A 21,173-nucleotide genomic window follows, 5' to 3' on the forward strand; every position below is an offset into this window, starting at 1 on the left:
TTATCAAAGATTGATCGTAGACAGGCATGTTTTATTTTATTTTATTCATTCACACAAAAGATAAATGCAAATTTTCAAAAATTGAGTACAAAAATATGTTTTAGCATATGGAAAAAGCACATCAAGGGAATGAAATGTTATTTCGACAATGGATAATTGACAGATTGTTGATTTTCCATTTTCTTGGTGAAACAACTTGATTTCTTCCAATAAGGTTGATAGATGTTATTATTAAACATTTGGAAGTTCTGTATCGGTATTCAGCTACGTCAAAAGCAATCTTTAAATCATCCTGATGGATGAATTTGCTTTCGTAGGTTCTAAGACGAGTGTGGGTAATAACTCTATCAGATTAATATAAACACCATCCAACACAATAAGTTGCTTCAAAGGATTCAGCACAAGATAATGCAGTACCTGAAAATAAAGGAAAATACGGTTTTAAAAATGGTAAATAATTAATCTTGTTTGAGGCAAAATTGTGGCAATTGAAATTTTCATTGTAATTGATCAAAACTATGGACCTTCAATGAAAATCAGAAAGTAAACAATTACTTTAACATCACAAAGTGGACTTTCCAGCAATCTTTTTAATCAAAGTAAATTGTCAATGCGTGGATACAATAACTTCCAGAGAATTCAGAGAATGAAGATACTGATTTATTTCTCGATTAAAACTTTATTTGTAAGACAGGTTTTCATATACTGAGTACAAAAATAATTGTTCAATATATGGAAAAGACACAGTAAGGAAAAGGAGTACTAGTTTTATACTGGATGAATGACAGTTGGCTCACTATAACCAATCTCTCCACAGGTTCCCCTTAGTTTCTATAGCCAACGACTGAGGGCGTTGTCGAAAGCACCAATAAGCAAGTTAAATTGTTTCCAGGTTCTATTGAAAACCATGGCCGCAATTAAGGAAATCAATGTAGCGGTCATCGCCGAGCTGAAACAAATGATCATCGACATTCTAATTGTAACCATAGTACCGCAGTCAATTAACTACGCTATGACCGCAAGATGTCCCCTCTGTAGTGGGCAGTTAGGAAAGTGTCACATGAGATCAATATCCTCCATTATCAAGAGAATTCGAAATCGAGTTAACTAGAGAGTTTTTGCTCTCGAAAACGCAATTTATCAGTGTGATGGATTTAGTAAGCTAGTTAGTGATTATGGGAAAGTTAACAGCTGGTTTTTTTGGTGGTGTCCTCAAAAATAGGCCGCATTAGGTGGACAACAATTAGTTCAAAGTTTGTATCTGCATTATCATGGTGAAAAGTAAAAAACTTTGTAATTGGACATAAATTTATTTATGTACGACCTAGATTTTGACGTAGAATGTTATCATCTGGTATATTTGAATAGATGATGACAAGATGGTGACGTGCCACTTCGCAACCTAGGTGATGCATAAATAAATTCATGTGGAACTACAAAGTTTTTTACTTTTCATTATGTTAATCCGATTCCATGAAGTTCCTGATGCAACAAATAATACTGCATTTTCATGTTTTCACATCAAAATAAAATTAATATTACCGTATAATTCTAGCGAAAAGTACATGGAGTCTTTACTGGAAAATTGTCTATTTCAGAAATTCTCTTCAGAGATTAGGTGACGGCACGCGATATGCTTGAGATGTTCGATATCAACATTGATACTCTGATACGAAGATGTCTTCACTTCCTCTCGGTAGCAATAGTTTTTCTCCCAATCATTATCCAAACCACTTCGCCAAGTAAAGTCTCTGGCATAGAAAATCGCTGAGGCCGGTGTTTTCAGGTCAATTTCCCCAGGGAAAGGAAGTCGGTTTGTCGATAAACCGAGATATTTATTCCGCCCCGCCGAGTGCAATAAGAATTCAAAATGATTGGGACAAACTCAGCGCACATAAAGTTCCCGATAAAAGACCCATTTAACTCTTGTGTGTACACCAGGACAGATAAATCGTCGAAGAATTCAAAACGCTTTAATCTTCTGAGAAATAGTTCACTCCCAGACCTCCAGGATCCCAACAAAATATCACAAATTTGAACAGAAACACTTCAAAAAGTTACTTAACGCAAAAAATAAACCAATTCGTAGAAATTCGTCGTATAATTCGATGCGATTGTCTGAAAAATTTATTTTTGAGCTTAATTGAACGAGAGCTTTGGGACACTAGCAACAATGCGATTACGCAAGCCACTCCATCGATCCCACCCATTTTGAGAACGATCGTTTCAGATAATTATAATCACACGTTTTCATTCAGTCTTAATTATTTAATATCCTTAAAATGTATTGAGTATTACATAGTGTCGGAAAGGGTGGAGACCCAAGAAAAACCATTTTCATGGTAACTGCAAATTGCTATCTAACAATATTTGCGTTGCCATAGCTCAGTAACTAAGGAGTTGCGACCTTATGTTTATTAGACAAAAAATGCTTAAAATTATCTCCCCTAACACCTCCTTAAGTAATTCAGATTGCTCCTGAAACACCCAATATCATTATACCTAGCATTAATTCTAATTATAAAAATATAACGTATTATAAATATGAAATCATAATAAATTTCTAGTATGAATTTAGTATTTCATGAGTAAGGCACCACTCGTTATCAGGCTCGACGAATCCAGCATCAGATAAAGTTCTTTTTCCTCCGATGAAAAATCTTCACATCCCTCATTTTCAGACTAAATAATGATTTGGCGATAATTTAAGTTAACTATGTTATTTACTATTTTTATAATAAAATCTATGTATGTATGTAAATCTATCTATATATGTAAAATGTATCACACCCCAAAACTGGTATGTGCAAAACGAAAATGCAATTAAAAACGAGTAAAAAATAATTTCCGCGCAAAAAATCGTATATTTTCAGTGCAATAAATTAATTTTATTGAAACTTTCTTCATAGTATTAAATTGTCTAAGAACCATATCAAATGACTAACCGATAAAACTGTAAATATATCGTACAATTTATCTTTGCTCCTTGGTTACCCGAGTACCCAGGTGTGCATAGGGGTAATAAATTCCAGTTAATCACACGAGGATTAAGCAAGACCATCGTTAAAACATAACTGGTGTGTTTTAACCAACAAGCCAATTTTTTACTTTACCTGACACATTATTTCGATTAGATAGAGTTTGACTTGTGGACGACATGAATTCTCCAATAATCCTCGCGTAAATTTAAATCTATAAGAAATGAGATGATTCACATTTTAAAATATTTAACATTCTTTTATCCTGTTAATTATTAAACTTATAACCCTCTAACTTTAGCAGGAGCAATTGAAATAATCACAGGAGAAACTCCAGAGCTGATACATATAATTCTTGGTATCCCTGTAAGTCAAAAGCCGTGAAATGTAGAATGTGCATAAAAATTAGCAACTCATGCAGCAGACGATATCCATTGGATATCTATATAAGGTTGATGTATCCTAAACAGGTTGTTATAATACGATGGATATTTTGAAACCGCTACATAAATATCCTATTTGTAACAGCAACGACGAGTCGTGAAAATAACGCCTCATAGATATCCAAGTTCTTATATCTGTGATATTAAAAAATTGTTATAACAAATAGTATCCATCAGTGGCGTAACTATGAGGGAATTAAGGGTGTATCCCCCCCGCCCCCCAAAGCCTCATAGAAATCGTAAAATTATTTAAAAATCTTGTCTGGATTTGAGATATAATAACTGCCTCTGCTTAAGGTTAAATTTTAAGTGCAAAAATGATATAAAATGCATTTTCGGGCATTTTATTTTTCAAAAATTTTCCTGAACTCCCCGTTTTATGGGGGGGTAGCCCCCACTAACCCCCTTCATCCCTCCCAAAGCCCCCACATCCCCTCCACCCCCCTAAATCGGATTCCTAGTTACCCTACTGGCATCCATAGGTTGCATATGTTCTGTACAGAATTGAAAAGCACAAATGTTTTGTCTTTATGTCCGGGGATTACCAAAAACCATTTTAATCACACCCATTATGTACTCACTAGATGTTGTGAAGATAACTAAGTTATTTTATATTACGATCATGTCCTCTGTTGGTCATTGCTGCAACGTTGTTTCGAGGGTCCTATGGATATTTTTCGGATATCCATGCAACGTTTATTGGATTAACATGGTTATTGCACGGATGTCGTACGATAACACAGAAAATGCTGTCTGGATGTCGTAGGGATATTGATTACTGCTTCGGAAGTTTCTTTTCGGGACTATAATTGTCTTAAATCTATTTAAAATTTTGAGGGAATATTATGCTATTACTACTAGCGTATACAAGTCAGATACAGCGACTCCATATTTCTCTCGTTATTGTTAAAAGGCAGTTGAAATTATTGAATTCTTGGTGTAATCCAGCTGTAAAATCATTCCCTAAGTCTGGCTATTCAATATTTCATTTTACGAAACATAAAAAAAGGTTCACCACTTCCTAACCTCAGGTTGAAGCCATTCAATCCAACAAATTTGTTTTTTAGCGAATCCATTTTTAACACGTCATTTACATACTAATTTCTTGTGAAAGTGAAGGGGGCTACGATGACCTCGCTTCATTTTAAAAGTTTACGTCATAATCTCCAAGGGTTAATAATAGTTTACGGAGCAGAAGTGACGTCAGAGTCGCTGGTTCGCCCATCGCATATTTTTTTACCGCGCCAAAATTGAGATGCCGTCCGCGTAATGAATATCAAACCAAGGTGACCGCATGGAGGAGGCCCCAGTGCGTCCCGAACAAGCTTGATTAATACTGTCCCTTCACTCACTTGTTCATCGGTTTTCATAAATGCCCAGAGCGCTGCGATGAGCGTAGAATGATCCTAAAGTCCTCTGGATTACCATGATGATGGATTAATGGTGTGAGTGCAAATTTAGAGTACTCTGAAGTGATCTCAATCTAGAGTACTCTGAAATTATCCTCAAAGGCTGTCATAGAGGTTTTTCGCTCCCGGGGATAGCATTACAAATTAATGTATTCAATAGAATATGTCATTACGAATATATTCCTCAGTTATGTAACGTCAGACGTTTGTTTTTTTTTTTAATTCTCTTTATTTTCTCAAAGGTGCAGTTTATTTTTGCCCCTCAACTACGCGATCATTTGTTTCATTACTCTTATTGTTAGTAATGACTTGAGCGATCGCTTTTCGGGACCGGAAAAGTAATCGCTCGAGTGATCATTATTCTGAATCACGCGGTACCTCCCGCCGTCGCTTCTCGCATCATTTCCGATATCACAGCTCTATGTCGTTACCGATGTCGTTCCCACGGTCGTCAAACGTTGTGCTGCAATCGCTCCATACGAGCATGCGTTCTGATTGGGTGATATAGGGTTTCAGTGACGGTTTCAGTGACAGAAAAAGCGATCAGGCGACCGATGAAAAAATTATGGGAGTCCTCATCATAAGAGAGATCGCGGAAAACAATTGAGCGCGACGATAACTTACGAGTGATCACTCGAAAATGACGAAAAAAAATTATCGTGTGATTCAGGTTTTACAGCCAAAAATCGCGCATCAAATAAAGAGCAAATGAAACAGTTTTGCTTGTTGGCAGCAATGCCTATGTGCACCCAATGTTTCCGCCGCCATCCATTAGAAAGCAATAGTAGCAAAAATGGCGACTAGTGACCAGAAAGGTTTTTGTGTTTTACGGATTGCAAAGACAGAATCAGTAGTTATTGTGTAATGCGCGTTCCGCATTAAATTCCATTGTGATCCTCCAGGTGATAATAGAAAACGTGACTCCACTACCAGCTGACCATTCCGAATTAAGAAACAGGATTGAAGCAGTTTTTGCAACAATTACTCGAGAGAAATTGATCAATTTTTGGGAGGAACTCGCCTAACATCTTTACGCGCGCCGTGTGACGAATTTTCGTCGCATTGAACACTTCTAGACTGTTACGTAAAACTGTTTGAGTTGCGTTTTCATTTAATAAATGATTTATAGCTATAGTTTTAGTTTAATCTATATTAGAAAGTGTTAAAAACCCCCATTCATTTCGAAACATCCGGTACTAAAGACCTAGGCGCTCATCAAAATGTTCATCACTTCGTCGTCCTGACCACCCCTCCAACAAAAGTCCTTTGTTGAGTGCATTCTCTCGGCAAAAGCAGAAGGGTAGCGGAGAGCGGAGCGCTGTATATCCATGGGAAGCTATTTGGGCGCGCTGATGTCCTCATAAGGACCGCAACAAAATTCTCTCTCCCTTAATGGATTCACGCCCTGCGGCGCCAACTTATATTAGCGCCACCCCTGAACACACTTAATTTCCCACTCCCCGTGGCCTTTCTTCTTCCGACGATATAACGCTCCCGTGACGTTGGCTGCCCCATTAGACCGCCCACGGTTGCCAAACTTACGAAATTTTCATAGGGGATTTATCATGTTTTTGAACTTCCATTGTCAGTATTAAAGTACTTTACCGGTTATAATTATTCCACATAATAGATTTTTTGCGAATACTAAATTGTAACCATCACTTTAATTTGCAATGAAACCTATACTCTTTTATCATTTTCATAAATGCTCTTCAAACATTTTTTGTTAAAAAACTTTTTTGGTTTCATTGCTGGAATTATTTCCTACTTAAAGATCACTAATACATTAATAAAGCGATAATATTTGAAAGCATATTCCATTAAAAGCGTATTTGGCTGCATAATTAATTAACATTTATATGGTAATATGCGGCCTCATTGCACTGAAATTTTTTTATCATTTTCACGCATCTCAGAACCATGCACTCCTAAAAATAAATTTGAAATTTCGTAAATAAAATGATGAAAGTTGTAATAATAATTAATTAAAACCATGGTGACCGTAGTTGCAAATTATATATCTAGATGCGTGGTGAGATCTAAATTCCGCAGCAAAAAGTCACTGTTCAGGACAACTTAACGCTCTTATCATGCGCACAGCTCCTGGCAAAATGAGTGAATGCGAGTGAGCGCCCGTGACTCGCAAGAGTAACAGACTAATGGAGACTTCGTGTTTCCTCCCGCCTCTTGACTCTCCCCCCACCTCCTCAAGCAAGTAAGAAACATACACGCCTCCAGATTCCCTTTCTCGTAAAGCCAGCGTCCGAGGGTCTAACGAGAGTCATTCGTGGAATTAATGAACCTATATAAATGTGTTTCAAAATGAATAGCGGGATTTCAACGCTTTATAATACTTAAAAAGCTTAACTTACTGATATAAATGGTTCATCAAACGAAAGAGCGACTCAACAGTTCTGTTTATTGGCAACAATGCGCACACGATGTTTCCGTCGCCATCCGTTAGAGAGCGCTAGTGGTAAAGATGGCGACAATAGAAAAGGAAGATTTTTGCAAAGATGGAATCTGTAGCCATTGTGCAAATTGTGTTCTGCATTAATTTTCGTTGTGATTATCCTGATAAAAATAACATCTGTGCCTCCACTACCAGGTGGGATGTTTGAATGAAGAAACAGGATTGAAGCAGTTGTTACAACAACTACTCGAGTTACATTAATGAACGTCGTGGAAGAACTCGCATGTCTTCTTGACGTGCGCTGCGTGACGAATGGTGCTCACATTCAAAATTTGTATGTTTTTATGTAAAAATGTTTGAGTTAATCTTTCATTTAATGCATCTACCGATTCGATCGATGGATTTTTCTTCCTCATAGGAAAATCCACTAGGATTGGTAGAACATTAATAGCTCACGCTTGGTTTCGCTAATTAGTAGGGCCTCCTTCGCTTCTATAGCGTTGGGGTGTTTTTCCCTCGTCCCGTCCCTTCCGCTCCTATCCCTTCCCAGAGGCGTCGGCGGGCTCCCATCGCGGCGGCGCCTCTATCCTTTTTCCTTCCTCTCCAGCCCCTCCCCGGGTGATCGGGCATATAAGCCACTGGCTTGGTTCCTGGCCCCGGTGCGTGGTATCCTTCGAAGGCTTCACCTAGAACCTCACCTCAAACTCTTTCATTTGATGCTTCATTTATAGCTTTAAGTCTAGTACATCAAGTATTAGAAAGTTTAAAAGCCTGGCTATTGATTTTGAACCGCCCGTTTTCCGATCTTTCCATCCAATTGTCCCGCGACGATTGTCTTAATCAAGCCATCATGTCACAAGATATTGCCTATAAGGTTATTCAACCTCATCTCAAGGGTTTCATGAAGCTTTCCTCCCAACTCTTCTCAGGTCTTCTTCATTACTTACTCGAATCACCCCTTTGGATCCTCATCATTCTTCTGTAACACCACATTTCGAAGGCCTCTACCCTTTATTTCTCCGCTGCTGTTATTGTTCATGCTCCACTTTCGCAGAGAAGAATACTCCAAATGTAAGTTCTGACCTAGCACTATATTGCAAATTAATGAGAATGGATTAATCGCTCTTTACTCACTACAGCGCTGCAATTTTTTTCTTAACGGATCAAAATTTTCTAGAAGTGGCAACATAAATTAAGCTTCTTCAGGATGGACTGGGACCTCCTCTATGTCTTGTATGTAGTCCTCCACACCAACAGGCTAGTTTATGCTATACGAGTAGTCGGGAATTTTACATCGTCTGAGGTTACCAATGCATGCATGAGGCACAGAGCTCAGGGAAACATCTCTTAATAATCACCTATTAAAATTGCTTACGGTCGGAAAGTTTCCTTCGTTTGATAGGGTATTAATAATCCTTATTTAAGCCAAGCGCTACCGGCCAGCTGGGTACTCTGCTACCCGCTAGCAGCCTACATCGTAGCGGCGCTCATAGTCTCGCACCAAGGTTGCCGCACACGGCGGCAGCCGAAACCAGAATGAGGTCACACGGGCTTTTCCCAGAATTCATACTTAGCCGTCGCGTTTTCGCGCGCTTGAAATTTTTCACTTTTCATTTAATCGCGAAAAATAGTTATCGTCATTCAAAAATCTAAAGGCGTGAAATGCGTACTCCAGGAGTAATAACCTTTCGGTTTAGGCAAAAATAATAGGAAACCACCCTATTGGCTTGAAGGGAGCTAGAGGAAGTTACGTCAGCGTCCATCACGTCTTTGAGGCACTCATCGTCGCCTAATACGTGACCACGAGTCAAATGAGCCTAAGAGCAAATGACGATCGAGCACGCATTTCAGCCGCACGCACACACGCACGCATATTTATTTTCGTGGCTTTCGATCACCTCACGCATTTACGGTCTGGCATTGTGCTCTCTGCGTATGAAGCGGCGGAAGACGTCAAGGACAACATTTCAAATAACACGCTCGCTCTTTTGGGGTACAAGTCTATCGAAAGGCGCTACCAAATGGGACTATACAATGTAGAGAAATTTTTAAATATTTTACACGTCTATGTGTCTTTCGTATTCCTTAACCTTCTTCTAATCAGGACCGCATTTACCCAAAGTTACACTATAAGCACTTCTCCCCATTGCGCGCCCCTCCTCACTTGAGCCCCACCCCCTCCCCGATTTTTATGATAAAGCATAGCCAATCGCATGACGTAAGAGAAGGTGCCCCTTGGAATGCGACGCCCCTATGCACGTGCCTATTTTTCCTTGCAGTAAATCCGGCCCTGGGTATAATTAGAGGTTTTTATTAGTTCTTGCATTGTTAAGGTAATTATTGTTCCATTGTCTTGGAAATTTTTTTGACACGACCCTATTTTCCCCGAAAGGTGTCCAAAGAAAATATTTTCCTGTCGAAATTAAGAACTGTGCAGCACTTATCCTAGTCTTAATCAGAAACGCACTCAATTTTTTTGACACGGCCCTATTTTCCCCGAAAGGTGCCCAAAGAAAAGATTTTCCTGTCGAAATTAAGAACTGTGCAGCACTTATCCTCGCCTTAATCAGAAACGCGCTCGTTTTCCCAACACAGGCCAAGCACTCAGGAAAACAACACGGAAATAACAAGTATGGTACTACTAAGGACACGAACATGCCGCCATTCAAATAGAACTGCTGTAGGTATTTATAGAAAAAATTATTGCAGTAAATGACCATGTATTCCAAGCATGAAGGAACAGCTTCTTAATTTGATTTAAAGCTATCACAGTTTAAAATAAATAAAAAATTGTGAAAGAGCCATTTTTCACATTTATGAACATTTTCGAGTTACTTTCATTGCTATTTAAATTAATCTTCCGAATATAAGCCATTTTGCACAGCAGATTCATTCAGACATACTTACAGATGACTTGACGTTATTCCAGGCGTTCATCCAACGACGTAAGGATAGGCGGCGTATGCATAAGGGCTGTATACATGCGGAGAGTAGACGTAAGGACTCGTGTACACGCTGTAGGGCGTGTGGTAGCTGTAGTACGTCGGGGCCGTGTAGTAGAGCGGCGCTGCTATCGCCGCGGCCACCAGTAGAAGTAGAAGAACCTGAGACGAGGTGTAGATACATATCAATGAGCTTCTGAACTTATTTTTTGAAATTGCACAGAAAAATTCTCTGCGCTGAGTAGTGCATCATAAATATTTTGTTATCAATTGGGCCAATGCATGCGGCGGAAATAAATTTAAAACAGTGGATGAATTGAAACAGGAGAGGAAACACAAAGACTTCTGCGGGCGTGCAGAAAACGTTACGCAGATGTTAAGCGAATTAGGCTTGGTGCCGCTAGAAACTAGAAGGCTGCGCGCTAGGCTTAGATAACTTGAGCAATTGAGAATGGATATCTTTAAGAGGGACACTGAGAACATCATATGAGAACCCCACTATATTTCCAGGTCCGTTAGAAACGATAAATTTAGAGAGATATTTTGTCGAACGGATAGATTTGGGAATTCACTTTTTCCCCGAATCATAAAGGACTTCAATAAATTCTAATCGCAATTTCATTAGAGAATTTATTTTTAATGAGTAAGCGGTCATTTATCGGAAAAGAATTTTATAGTATATCAAGAAATTAAAACACATTAGCAATATCCACAAGCACTTTAATCCCATGACCATTTTTAATTTTCAATAAATTTTGTACTACCGTCAGGTGACTTCAACTAAAAAAATTTTGTTTTTCGAGGATATTAATAGGCAAATTTTTGTGTTGAAATCACCTGAAGATGAAACATAATGCATTGAAATGGGTCGATAGATTGGAAAATTGCCCGTAACTTTTAAATTACTCCTTCTTTTCCGCTACGCTTATCCAAGTGGATCGAAAATGTGGTAGGAATCTCGCAAGGTCGCACTCCTGAGATGGAGTTTCAATCGACTTTGTACCTCATGCGCGGGAGCATGCGGAAAGAAAAAAGGACGATAAGAGCTTCGGCGAAATTCGACGAATACAGGGTCCGCAATTTCGTATCGTAGAAGCCGAAAATACAACAACTACGTCATGACAGTTGATGAGAATTGACAATAGCGAACCATCTAATAATAATATTGTAAATTTAATGAATTATTGCAAAAGGTTTACCAGTAGTTTAAACACGCTGAGTTTCGAAAAAAATGCAACGTGGTCAATCTTTGCAAAATTTGTTCAAATTTGACGACATGTATTTTGTTTAAAAAGGTAACTTGAGAAAAACGGAATGCGTCTAAGCATGCCGAAGTGCATTGACGATTGCTGTGCAAAGTTTCGAATTCCTTACTCAAGAAAAGATTTTTGAGGTTTCGTCCAGCTTTTTTTTTATTTTTGTGCACTGTGCACCGCTTTTATTGTGAGTCCGAAGGCTCTCCATCGACTACGGACAGAAGATGAACGATATGGAATGTAAGAGTCTCACGCCGTCTTTGAGGCGTCGCAAGCTACTACTGGAGAATCCACAATAGGGTAGTTTCCTTCATCAAAGAAAACAAAAGGCATTGATGGCGATTCGTTACCCACCATTAGTGTATTCATAATACACAAATTATTTGGTTTTTGAAATACCGGTTTAGACGAATGGCAAGGGTCAAATTTTATCCTCATTTGAAAAAGGCCAGATTGGCGCCCATGCGATTCCACTCCACGTGACGTCACAGGGACCTAGTTTCTACACGAGAGGATAGGAGTTATGCATCGTCAGAGGCTACCAATGCATGCATGAGTCACAGAGCTCAGGGAAACATGTCTTAATAATCACCTATTAAAACTGGCTAAGGTCGGAAAGTTTTCTTCGCTTGATAAGGTATTAATAAACCTTTTTTAAGCCATGCGCTACCATACAGGAAGGTACTCAGCTACCCGTTAGCATCCTGCGTCCTATCAGCGCTCAGAGCCTCGATCAAGGTCACCTACCAGGCGGGAGGGGGAACCAGAAATGCGTCGTAGGAACTGTTTCCCTTCATTCCTACTTACGCGTCGCGTTTTCGCGCGCTTGAAATTTTTCACTTTTCATTTGATCGCGAAAAATAGATATCGTCATTAAAAAATCTAAAAGCGTGAAATACGTACTCCAGGAGTAATAATCTTTCGATTTAGGCAATAAAAAAATAATAGGAAACCACCCTATTGATTCTCTCAGATACAGAGGAGATCATTCCATGGAAGAGGTGGTCGAGAGATTTTTCTTCAGATTCGGAGGAGCCAATCAGATCCCGTCTCGAACACGACCGGTGCAAGTCTCGCCGAACCGGAAGTGGGTGATGCGATTCCCCACTGCCTGATATCCGAGATGTGAAAATTATAGGCAAGTACTTAAACAAAATTAAAGAATACATTGTATGAATAGAATATGAATGAGTAAAATGGAATTAGAATGAGTTAAATATACTAAACACTAGAGTAAACTGCAAAAACATAGAAAAAAAAATAAGAATCACTACTACGTTCAATGGTTTCCGGCTCAACTTTGTGGAAGTTGAAGCTCACAAATTACAATACGACTTCGTTTTCTTCCGCGGATTTATTTTGTTGGTGCAACATGTTTCAACCTCAAGCGACACTTGAAAACGACCTCTTGAGGTTGAAAAATGTTGTACCAACAAAATAAATCCGTGGAAGAAAACGAAGTCGTTTTATCATTTGTGAAGAATCACTAAATTCGCTGATGCGAAGTTATTATTGAAAAATAATAAAAGATATTCAAACATCATCAATAGTTTGATTTAAAAAATAAAAAAAATAATTTTTTAAATATAAAAATAAATATCTTTACATTTAAAAAAATTTCGAGTGCATTTTCATCTTATTACTTTTATGCATTATTTTCACACAAACAACACAAAAAACGACAACGATAAATATGTGCCATTATATTTATTGCTTTTGTAAACTGACTGGTTGAGAGGTGAGTAAGGACTCACCGGAACAGTAGAAGTGTACGCGCATTCGGCGTGATCATGACTAGTGAGGAAGTGAGGCCTCACCGAACGAAATTTTTAAAAATATCATTTTGAATCGATACCTCCACCACAAAAGCGCACTAAATTCTTCATATTGAAATAAAAAATGTTAATGACACACTCGACACAACATTGAGCGAAACGACTTTGACATCTGTGTCATTAACTAGGTTCATAAACAGAGAACGACCAATCAAAACCCGGGTCGGTAAGTGTAAAAAAGTGCTGTGTGGAGTTCGCTATTATATTTCATGAAGAAGATGAACAACTTCCACGAAGTATCGCTGAGGCAAATGTCTTAAATTTGCTCAAAATTTGTACGCCGGACCAAATTCGCTCATATGGGACCTCGTCAATAACAATACATGCAGCTGGCATCAGTAAGAGAACAAACATTCGACGCTAAATGCTTCCAACCAACCCACTCAGCTGTGCAGACTGTTTTAAAACCCGAAAAATTGCGAATTTTGGATACTTTTGTTTTATCGTCGAAATTGATACAGCATTTAGTACATATTGCACCGCAAGCCGCCTCAATAGACGTGATAGGACATGAGCTATTGGCAATAAAAAGGAAATGCTCTAACAAAGTTCGCTTAGTATTTATGAAGTCCTTAATTGTTCGGGGGAAAAACGAATTCCCACACCTATCCGTTCGGAAAAAAATGTCTCTCCCAGTTAATGGATTTTACGGACCTGAATATGTAATGGCGTTCTAATATGATGTTCTCCGTGTCGCTATTAAAGATAATCTATTCTTATTTACGCAAGCAATATAAACCTAGCCCATCCTCTGAGTCTGTAGTGGCTCCCAACCTAATTTGCTTAACATCTGAGTAAAACTTCCTGTACGCCCCTGTCAATCTATGACGAATCACGCAACACTGAGGGTCTAATGATGGCATTTATTGCACTCGATAGCATGGCATTGGTACAAAGCAATCAAACAACATAAATATGTGCAAATAAAGAATATATATACTCACGGCTCCTCTGAGGAACATGGCGTAAACACAATCCGAGAGCACTGATCAGAGAAGACTTAGCGCGACGACTCCTGGTCACAGCGTGCGTAGAAGAGCACGCCGGGACGTCCTTTTATACGAGGCACGCGTGGGACAGACACACGTAATAGCACGATCACGCATATCATCATCTCCACATGCACACGTCCGCCAAGGTGCGTCGGTAGGTATATTTTTTTTCTGTTGGGATTACATAGTGTTCGTTGGGGGAGGATGGGAAGGAGGATGGGTTATATTGGATGGGAGGCGATCAAAAGTGGGAGGGGGACGGTCGCATAGCGACGCGTCCGATGTTGGACGGGACGGAAGCTGGTTGGCTTTGGTTGTTGGGGAATCCCGCTGGTGTCATGGACATCCGTATCATAAGTGATGTCTGTTAAGGCGGGTTCATAAAATAATCTTAACATAAATAAAAGAGGATGTTTGTTTGTCTATCCGTCATACATTTCCATATGGCGGCACGGATTTCAACCAAATTTTGTTCGTAGGCGCATTTTATGCTCCCAAAGCCCGTTGTGGTTGTGTCCGACGCGTTCTTTGCGTCGTTTTCTCATTACTGTTTGTTACGTCTCGTCATACAATTTCTGTTGTTTTATATCCTGCCGGGTAGGCACACCTCTTGGCATGCCCAAAGGGAAAACCGCTCAAATTATTCTACACTTGATATATAATCCTCTCCGTGCAAACCTTTATGCTGGGTTATGCGTTCACACAGCTTTTTTTGCCTACGCACGTATGGACACATAATGGTCAATGCATACGGGGTATAAGCTGATCCTGTGCGCGGTATACGGAATTCGTTTTATTCCATTGTTTGCTGTTACGTATGTATACCATATCTGCTTTGTTCTTTTTCCTAAAAATCCTATCATCTGACCATTAATTTCAAGTTCCAAGTCTCGGTGGTTAATGGACACATTTATGGTTACTATCCTTACCAACCCACGCCGGGTGGCCTGCTAGTTAGCACTAAATATAAATTAGTACTTACCGAAAAAACTATCATTTCTTTACAGCTTCAAGACGCGCCACACGCTTGCCGCGTCGCCATACTCTCCGCCGCCGCCGGCCAGAATATTAGTCGGCGAAGATTGTACATTACTAAAATTACAGGTCAAAAATGACACACGACCCTTGGGTCAGTCTGTATTTAGCCAAACGACGCGCCGTTTTGTTATATATCTATGCCTAATGATAAAATATTATTTTACTGTTATTATATCAATATTTGTACGTATACTTTAAATTTGCAAGGGAGAAGCTTCGTGGAAAGGCTATGTTAAGTCACTTGGAGGAACTTGGAGGAAGTAACTACTTTTTCACTAAGTTTATGACCAAAAATTAGCTTAATACAATCTCCTCCTTATTTTATATAATTCTCCAAATGGAAGAGAAAGAAGTGTTCATTGGCATGAAAGAAAGAAAGAAAGATATTTATTCCACTGCCCCAAAATATTACTACATGTACATACATAACCAGTGAAATAGACACCCCTTAAGACATGTCTTGAATAGGGGTTGCCATTACATAAAATATGGCAATGCTCGGCAGTACATTCTTGTAACCTTTAAACAAAACAAAAGAGGCTCTTCTATGAGTCTTTCATAGACACATTTGTCCATGTGTGCATAAACAATCTTTAAAGCATACAAAATACAATTAGAATAAAGTAATAAGAAAATTAACATGAAATAAATTTATAATAAATTTGGTAACAAAATAGGTTTAAGCAACTAAACGAAATAAATGATATAATATTTTTATTAATAAAAAAATTCATGAAACCACTGCAAGAGGATGAATTCGGCAAAGTATGCACCAGTTATTTTAAAATATTAATACGAATCTTCAACTTCCTAGCTAAAAAAAAAGCTTTTGAAGTTGCGGTCAGCTATTTTCGATTCCAGTCCACTGAGGAGCGTGCATGGAATTTAGTGTTAAATAGACGCTATCTATCATTCTTTCGCAGAACTATAACAGCACATTGCCGCAGGGTCGCACGTAAGGCTCTGAAATTGAGTTAAGCGCGATTTATTTTTGGGAGTTTACACTCGTAACGCTATATTATATCCAAATTAATTTTCATTCCGATGTGGCGTCTTTCACGCTTCACTGCAAGGGGACTGCATAGAGGAGGCCCGATTCCATCACTCAGAAGGCTGATTTCTGTTGCCCCTTGTGGCGCATTTTAATCTGTTTTCAAAAATGTCCGCGGCGCGGTGATGAGTCCAATGCGATCAAATTTTTCCCAAAATTTTGCATAAAAATGTGTGCAATTTTGAGGAATAGCATTGAAAAGTTATGAATTTGATAAATTATACCACGATGTATACAAATTTTGGATAAAACCGCTAATTATACCTCATTGCGTGCTTTCCGTTCATGCGACTCACGCGTCGACTAGTGTCGACTCGCAGTAACTGTTTATAACTCTCCAATTCCTGCGCGTTATAGTTTGTTGACTTGTGTCACAACAGTCGGCGACACACACAGGATGGAACACGTGTGCCATAATGGGCACTTTCTCAATCCCTCCGAGACTCAACCCCTCTGAGACTCGACCCCTCTGAGACTTGACCCCTCTGAGACTTGACCCCTCTGAGACTTGACCCCTCTGAGACTTCACCACGAGGAGACGATTCGCGAGCTCCTGAGTACCAGTCTCGCGAAGCTCCAGAGTACGTCGTGCCTGGCTGACCCACGCGGGCCGCTGATCCTCGCGTCCTGTGAACTGCTCACAATTTATAGTGAATTCCCCAACGGTGTCGACCTCTTTACGGCATGTGTGAACTTCAATTACCCTCCGCCACCGTCTACCCAATTGTAAGGTGAATCGTCAGCCTGAAACCTGTTTCCCCTCCTCTGCCTACACCTCCCCTCTCACGCCTGCTTCGAGCGCCGCCGCGAATCTTGCAAGCGGTCTGGCGCTCTCTCTCTCTCTCTCTCTCTCTCTCCAACCATATTGTTTGTTAATTTTTCACTCCTAACCACCTATATTCTCGTCAATTCGTTCTCGCGACGTGTGTGCGTTGCACACGAAAACCGCGACGCAAGTCGACTTGTGTTGACGTGTGTCGATGAATGGAGAGCACCCATTTCCTCGTGAAACTCGGATCACATTGTCCGTCAGCGACGCGAGTGGCGTCTTTTGTAAACCTATTTAAGTGGGCAGGGGGTGACAACACATTTGGAGGGAAACTTGAGGATCCTCTTCTGTTATATTCGTGATTCAAGGTTAGAGTAAACAAAACACGGTTGCAAAACGCTTGAAAAAAATAACTGCGACACAGCGAGTTCCATTATTCCCCGATGATTCTTCCGTTGATTCAAAATCGACCAACCCCCACGCTATTTTTTGCGTGAATTCGCCAGATTCCACGCAAAAGTAAAGCCTCGAATTCTTTACATAGAGCAATGATAATGGATTTCAAAGAGATGAACTAGGTAGGATAAAAATAGAACCTGATTGGAGGCTCTGAATCTACACAAATCTCGGTATGCCACCGAGAACCACACCTAGATCCAAATAATAGGATACAATTGGAAGCGTTTGAAAAGAAGAGTTCCAGACGAATACTGGAGATCAAATACATCCATGGAACGCATAATGGGGAAGTCTTACGAGAGAAAGGAGAAATTCTTTTGAGTACATCAAGAAGAAGGCGTGAAAATCTCTTAAAAACAAGTGAACTGGAAGAACGAATTATTCGTCCTCCCATTCGTCCTGCCGTATTTTTATCTTGTATTCGGTGTCTATTTCTGGGTTGCGCTATAATTTATCATAGAATTTTTCCGGATATATATGTAGTGGAACTGGTAAAAATTTGTCTGTTTACCAATATATATTGAGCGATGATAAAGGATATTAAAGATATTTTCTACCTAAGTTTGAAAATATAACGTCGAATGTCGCAACGTCGTAATAAAGACGTACAACGGTCCTATTAATGGTTGGTGGTGCAACTGACAGCATGCCTGACTAGCAATCGGAAGATCCGGATTCAAATCGCAGCTAAGCTACCTAATGATTTTTTTCATGGCGAATGTCATCCTTGGTGTACATTGGTTTTATTTCATTTTGAAAAAGGAAGTTATGTTGGCGCACCCTGTACGACTCGCAAATTCTATTCCGTCTGCACTGAAGCCTCTCCCGACCAAAAGCCTGAATCACACGATCATTTTTTTTCGCCGCGAAAGTGATCACTATCGCGATCACTTTTTCCGTCGCGAAAAGCGATCGCTCTAGTGTTCATTTTTCTGAATCACACGGTCACTCCCGCCGTCGCTTTTCGCATCATTTCTAATATCACAGTTCGTTGTCATAGGATCCGCATCACGAAAATATATAGCGTGTTTGTTTATCTATGTCATTCCCACAATTGTCAAACGCTGCGCTGCAATCACACCATAAGGTCATGCGTTCTGATTGGCTGATATGGGGTTTTAGGGACGGTTTTAGCGACGGAAAAAGCGAAAGGAATCCTCATCGCGATCGCGATCGTGAAAAACAATTGCCGGCGACGATCATTTTGTGAGTGATCACTCTAGTGATCGCGATAGTGATCACTTTCGCGACGAAAAAAAATGATCGTTTGATTCAGGCTTAAGACTCATGATTTCTGTCTCGCTTTCAGTGCTCTGAAGGCTATTCGAAAGTTGCCATGTTCTTTTCCTTCGGACATTTTCCAGCTTTTTATCAAAGCTATTTCGGCAAGTTATGCACAATTTAGTTGAGAATTTCTATGCGAAGTTTAAACTTCCAAGCATAAAAAAAGTTTTTGACGGTTTTTGCCGACTTTTATCGGTTTCAAACCACTGCGTACCGTTGCGTATTCGGCCGAACAGACATTTTATATGGAAATTCCTTTTTGAACATGCTTTATCGTATTACCTTCATTTGTATTTCCTTCATCGCGACAATTCATCACGCATTTGGCAAGTAGCTGTCGCTGCATGTGGTGGAGAAGGGGAGGCGGCTGTGTTTGGGAGAGGGAGGGTCGCATAGCGACGCGTCCGATGGAGAATCCATGGGAGGCAAAGATTGTTGGGGAATCCCGCTACAACCACGGATAAGAGAGAAGTGCCCTGTGTGAAGCGTCACATGGAGAGTCACTTCGTCGAGAGAAATAAACAGGGATGCCTTCACGGACGAATCAATCATCATCACAAAATAGTAGAGCAAAAATATTAACGAACGCTAAAATGTGATTCAGTAATTCAACCCGTAAGTTGATATGGATAGGTGAGGGTAGAGCTAAGTTCGAACTTGATATTCCAAGAAATTAATTATTTAGCAGGAAACATACATGTTTGGCTGCAGGCAGCTACGCATATGCAGAATTCTCAAACTCAGTGATTCAACCCACAGGATGTAATGGATAGGCTAAGGTTTAGAACATTTTTCAAAATAAGTGATAGTATGTTTCCAATTCTCGTATTATACATTCCACCTTTACGTAAAAACTAAAAAAAAAACAAAAAGTAAAGAATAAATCAGGGAATTAGTTCGTTGCGGTAACTAGAATTCTTGCTTCCCACCCAGTGGTCCCGGATTCAAAACCCGGCGGTGGCAGCCATTTATCAGAGACTGCCCCATCACTACTTCACTGGTTTGAGGAAGGCAATTACAGCACTCCGTCCGTCGCATGGGACGTTAAGCTATGGTGCCCTAGGCGTCTTTCGTTGACAGTAGCCCACTGCTGACACTGGGTTCCTTTCAGCCCTTCCATCCCTAATCATTGCTTAAAGCGCAAATATCCTCAACTCTCGGCCTCCTACAGCGTTTACCATAGCAGCATTCCATGATGTTTAAGATATTAGCTCCGTCGATCTTTGCTTCCATTCTTAATCTCATTACCACATTTTTAGCTTCTCTTTAAATATATTTGCCGTTATTATACTCGAAAACCATTAAAATAAGTCAAAAATCAATCCGATTCAGGGACTAAAGCATTAGGTTGGTTTTGATGGGTGAAAGCAGAGCTCAGACCGACATTGACATAATAAGAAGTTGATTATTTAGTAGGATGCATGCGATGCTTGGAAGCAGGCGGTTACTACGCATCTGCAGGATCCATACACGAAGTGATGAAACCCGAAGGTTGTTTTGGATAGGTAAGGGTAAAGCATTCTTCAAACTAAGTCATATACGAAGAATGATCGTAGGCTTTCCCGGCGTATTGAATTGTGGAAGGCTACACGGGATTTCCACCGGGTCAGGTTCTCCAACTCCATCTCGCCCATCGAAACGCCGGCCGAGATGGAGTTGGAGAACCTGACCCGGTGGAAATCCCGTGTAGCCTTCCATAAGTCATAGACGAGTGGATTTTACGCATTCATGATAGAGAGATCATTTCCTTCCCCGAGGCTATCTTGCACTTCTTAGTGTCAGAGGATTTTTGGGTGGGATATCCGAAGACTTTCCACCCGAGATTCGAACACTGTACACTTAGTCACTATCCAAACGCTCAACGCACTTTGTTACGGCGCTACCCAGTTCAATGATGGTGGGCAAAAATCACCCTTATGTAACGTTAATCAACTCAGGTAATCAAGATTGCATCAGCATTCTTAGTCCCACAGATGCAAAGCGGAGCAGTTTCAAGTCATTACGGATGCACTCTGCCTACACATCCGTACATTGATACAACGAAGTCGATACTTAATTATTTCATCGGCAATGAGCATAAATTCTCTCCAACTGTCGTGGTAAATTAATGGTATGGAAGAGATAGAACAGCATTGTGGAGACTTTGGGCTTCTTACAGTGCTCTGGCGAGTGAGCACTTTCCAATCGAAGATATGGGCGACCTTCACCATAGACTTGATCGTCATCCATCACTGGTGACTCAATAGTAGCTAGGTCCGCAAGCGAAGTATGCCCGTTGCTATGCTGAATCACACAGAAGTGTAT

General features: G+C 40.0%; 1 protein-coding gene across 1 annotated transcript; it reads right to left on the minus strand.

Moving 5' to 3' along the window:
- Nucleotides 1–27: 27 nt before the first annotated feature.
- LOC124164936 lies at nt 28–19,172 on the minus strand. Its single transcript, XM_046542174.1, has 4 exons — nt 19,152–19,172; nt 14,221–14,329; nt 10,151–10,347; nt 28–417 (listed from the first exon to the last, which is right to left on the minus strand). The coding sequence occupies exons 1-4, from the start codon at nt 19,170–19,172 to the stop codon at nt 283–285; spliced, it is 462 nt and encodes a 153-aa protein (XP_046398130.1). The 3' UTR covers nt 28–282.
- Between the last annotated feature and the right edge of the window lie 2,001 nt (nt 19,173–21,173).

Source organism: Ischnura elegans, chromosome 9, assembly GCF_921293095.1.
Source record: "Ischnura elegans chromosome 9, ioIscEleg1.1, whole genome shotgun sequence".
Taxonomy (NCBI): Eukaryota; Metazoa; Arthropoda; class Insecta; order Odonata; family Coenagrionidae; genus Ischnura; species Ischnura elegans.

Bases quoted from the DNA above. Each gene is read 5' to 3' on its own strand.
- LOC124164936 (XM_046542174.1), bottom strand. From the start codon at position 19,172: ATGAAGGAAATACAAATGAAG. The intron at 14,330-19,151 runs GTAATACGATAA...CTCGTATAAAAG, and splicing joins TGAAGGAAATACAAATGAAG to GACGTCCCGGCGTGCTCTTC. The intron at 418-10,150 runs GTAAGTATGTCT...CTTTATTTTCAG, and splicing joins GGAATAACGTCAAGTCATCT to GTACTGCATTATCTTGTGCT.